At 44.8% G+C, this 2,540-nt stretch overlaps 1 protein-coding gene across 1 annotated transcript; it reads right to left on the bottom strand.

The window, feature by feature from the left end:
* Positions 1 to 1,506: 1,506 nt before the first annotated feature.
* LOC109432497 (ejaculatory bulb-specific protein 3-like) lies at positions 1,507 to 2,252 on the bottom strand. Its single transcript, XM_019708829.3, has 2 exons — positions 2,104 to 2,252; positions 1,507 to 2,023 (listed from the first exon to the last, which is right to left on the bottom strand). Exon 2 carries the CDS (start codon positions 2,001 to 2,003, stop codon positions 1,617 to 1,619), a length of 387 nt encoding a protein of 128 aa, XP_019564374.2. The 5' UTR covers positions 2,004 to 2,023; positions 2,104 to 2,252; the 3' UTR covers positions 1,507 to 1,616.
* Between the last annotated feature and the right edge of the window lie 288 nt (positions 2,253 to 2,540).

Below are 2,540 nucleotides of genomic sequence, written 5' to 3'. Positions count from 1 at the left end.
AATTCCTGAGTTTTCAGCGAAATAGGTGCTGAATGGATATGCAGTGAAATCAAATTAATTCCCGGAATAACTCCTGGTTGTAAGTGTCCGTTAGCTACGGGGTTTACCAAGTAAATTTAAACCGCTTTCAAAGGCGCAACCATCAATGTTTGGTCATTGGAATTTTGAGGTTCACTTCATTTTTAGTTGTAGGGTACATGTACCCTTCTTCAGCATGTACCCTGTGTTCATCCTTGTATTTTCGGAGTATTTTCTACGAGTTTTGTATGCGTTTATAGGTACGTTTCGGGGGTTTCCGAAGGTCCCACGTGCGTTACATGGAGTTCGAGTGGGTCTTAAGGGGGTTTCTGAGGCATTTCAGGAAGTCTCAGATTATTTTAAGCAGGTTTTTTCATACGGGGATGCCAGATGATTTTTTTGAAAAATCTGTATCACTATTTTCGAACATCTGTATCCCATACAAAGTTTTGGTGGAACATCTGTATCGGATGCAAAAATAAAATAGCCCATCTAGCTCGAAGATCTGTATTTCATATAAAACGAAATCTGTACGGATGACCAAAAATCTGTATTATACAGATAAATTTGTACATATGGCATCCCTGGTTTCACAGGCGTTCGGAACTTCGGAGGAGTTTTTCGGGGTTTCGGAGCCTCTCAAGAGTGTGTTACATTGGCTCCGAGGGTATTTATAGGGGATTCTAGAAGCATAGTTTCGGAGCATTTTCGGCGATATTAAGAGGCGTTACAGAAGCGTTACGGAGAAGTTTTCGGGGATTTAGGAGCCTCTAGACGGGATTCGGAGCCTCTCTGGTGCGTTACAGGGAGTCTGAGGGGATTTAACGGGGATTTTGGAGACATTTCACGAGATTTCAGAGCATTTTCGGGGAGATTCAGAGGCGTTATGGAAGCGTTACGGAGGAGTTTTCGGGGGTTTCGGAGCCACAGTTTGGTTACACGGGGTTCGAGGGGATTTAAGGGGGATTTTAGAGGCATTTCAGGAAGTTTCAGAGCATTTTCGGTCGGATTCAGAGGCGTCACAAAAGCGTTACAGAGGAAGTATTAGGGATTTCAGAGCCTCTCAGGAGCCTTGCATGGGGACCGAGGGGGTTTAAGGGGAATTTTGGAGGTATTTCAGGAAGTTTCAGAGCATTTTCGACGGGATTCAGGGACGCTACAGGAGCGTTACGCAGGAGTTTTCGGGGGTTTCGTAGCCACTCAGGTGCGCTACATGTGGTCCAAGGGGTTTAATGGGGATTTTAGAGGAATCTCAGACAGTTTAAGAAGATTTTTAGAGCTCCATCACAATATCTTTTGAAACGGCCCTAAAAAAAAGCCCTAATACACGGGTTCCCAACCGGTGGTCCGCGGCTCCCTGGGGGATCGTGAAGCCAATCCAGCCAATGTGCATAAAAAAAAGTTCCAGTGTACTAACGAACTAATATCAAAGTCTTAAACATAGTTTAGTTTGTTACGGCTTGTGATATACAGCATATTACAATCAGATTTGTACAAACATCTTGAATTTATTGGTAATACTCAAATCATCCCAGAAACACTTTGTCAATCAAACGCAATCCAAAAATTCAGTTCCAAGTAAGAGCCATATCGTCAATTTACAGCTTGATTCCATCCTTATCGGCATCAGTCACGTACTTCTGAACGTACTTGTTATCCGGATCGTACTTGGCCTTCAGAGCGACCCACTCCTCCGGCTTGTTCTCGGTCAGGAATTTGATGATCTTGGTGCTGGACGTCTTCTGATTCTCACTACACTTGGAGCAGTTGTTCTCCAGGGCATCGGGCAGGACACGCTTCAGTTCGTTGCCTTCCGGGGTGCAAGCTCCCGTATCCAACAGGCAGTTGTAGTAGTTCTTGAAGAGACGATCCGACTTCAGGATCTCATCGGTGTCGATGCTGTCGTACTTGGTGGTGTACTTGTCCTCCTGGGGCCGGGCGGCAGCCACGGCAAACAGGGCCAGAGCAACGATGAAAAGTTTCATTTTTGAATGTTTGTTTGGAGCTGTAAAGAAAGGAAAGTATTGATAAGAATTAAATTTGATCCTTCCAGGACTCTGACAGCGTCCTTCAACAACGACTCACCTTATTCCTTGAAGAAGTGCTGATTTGAACTATGCTCCTATCAAAACATTCAGTGGCTATATATAGTGCCGTGCCCGTCGGCAGGTTTGCTCTGCACCGCATCCCGCGGGAAGCGTTTTTTTTTTCTATCGCCTCGCCAGTTGTTCTTCCTTTTGCGGCTCGCTCGTGTACGATATCAATTATTTACCACAGTACAAGCGAGCGAAGCGAGACGAACAACGTCTATGTCGTCATCAATTGCTGCAGTACCACCGCGCGCGTGTGGAGTAAATCTGCTGAGGATTATTATTAGTGATGAAAAAAGCGCGCCAAAAATTGACGGAAATTGATGTAATGACGTTTGGTGTGAATGACCGGATCAGTGGCAATTTCAGGAAGTCAGTGTAAGTCACTAATTACCATTTTCATTCAGTTTATGACGCATTTTGAGCCTCTAT

Source organism: Aedes albopictus, chromosome 2 (genome assembly GCF_035046485.1).
Source record: "Aedes albopictus strain Foshan chromosome 2, AalbF5, whole genome shotgun sequence".
Taxonomy (NCBI): Eukaryota; Metazoa; Arthropoda; class Insecta; order Diptera; family Culicidae; genus Aedes; species Aedes albopictus.
Note: the sequence above shows the minus strand (reverse complement) of the source record. Positions and strands in the feature narration are given on the sequence as shown.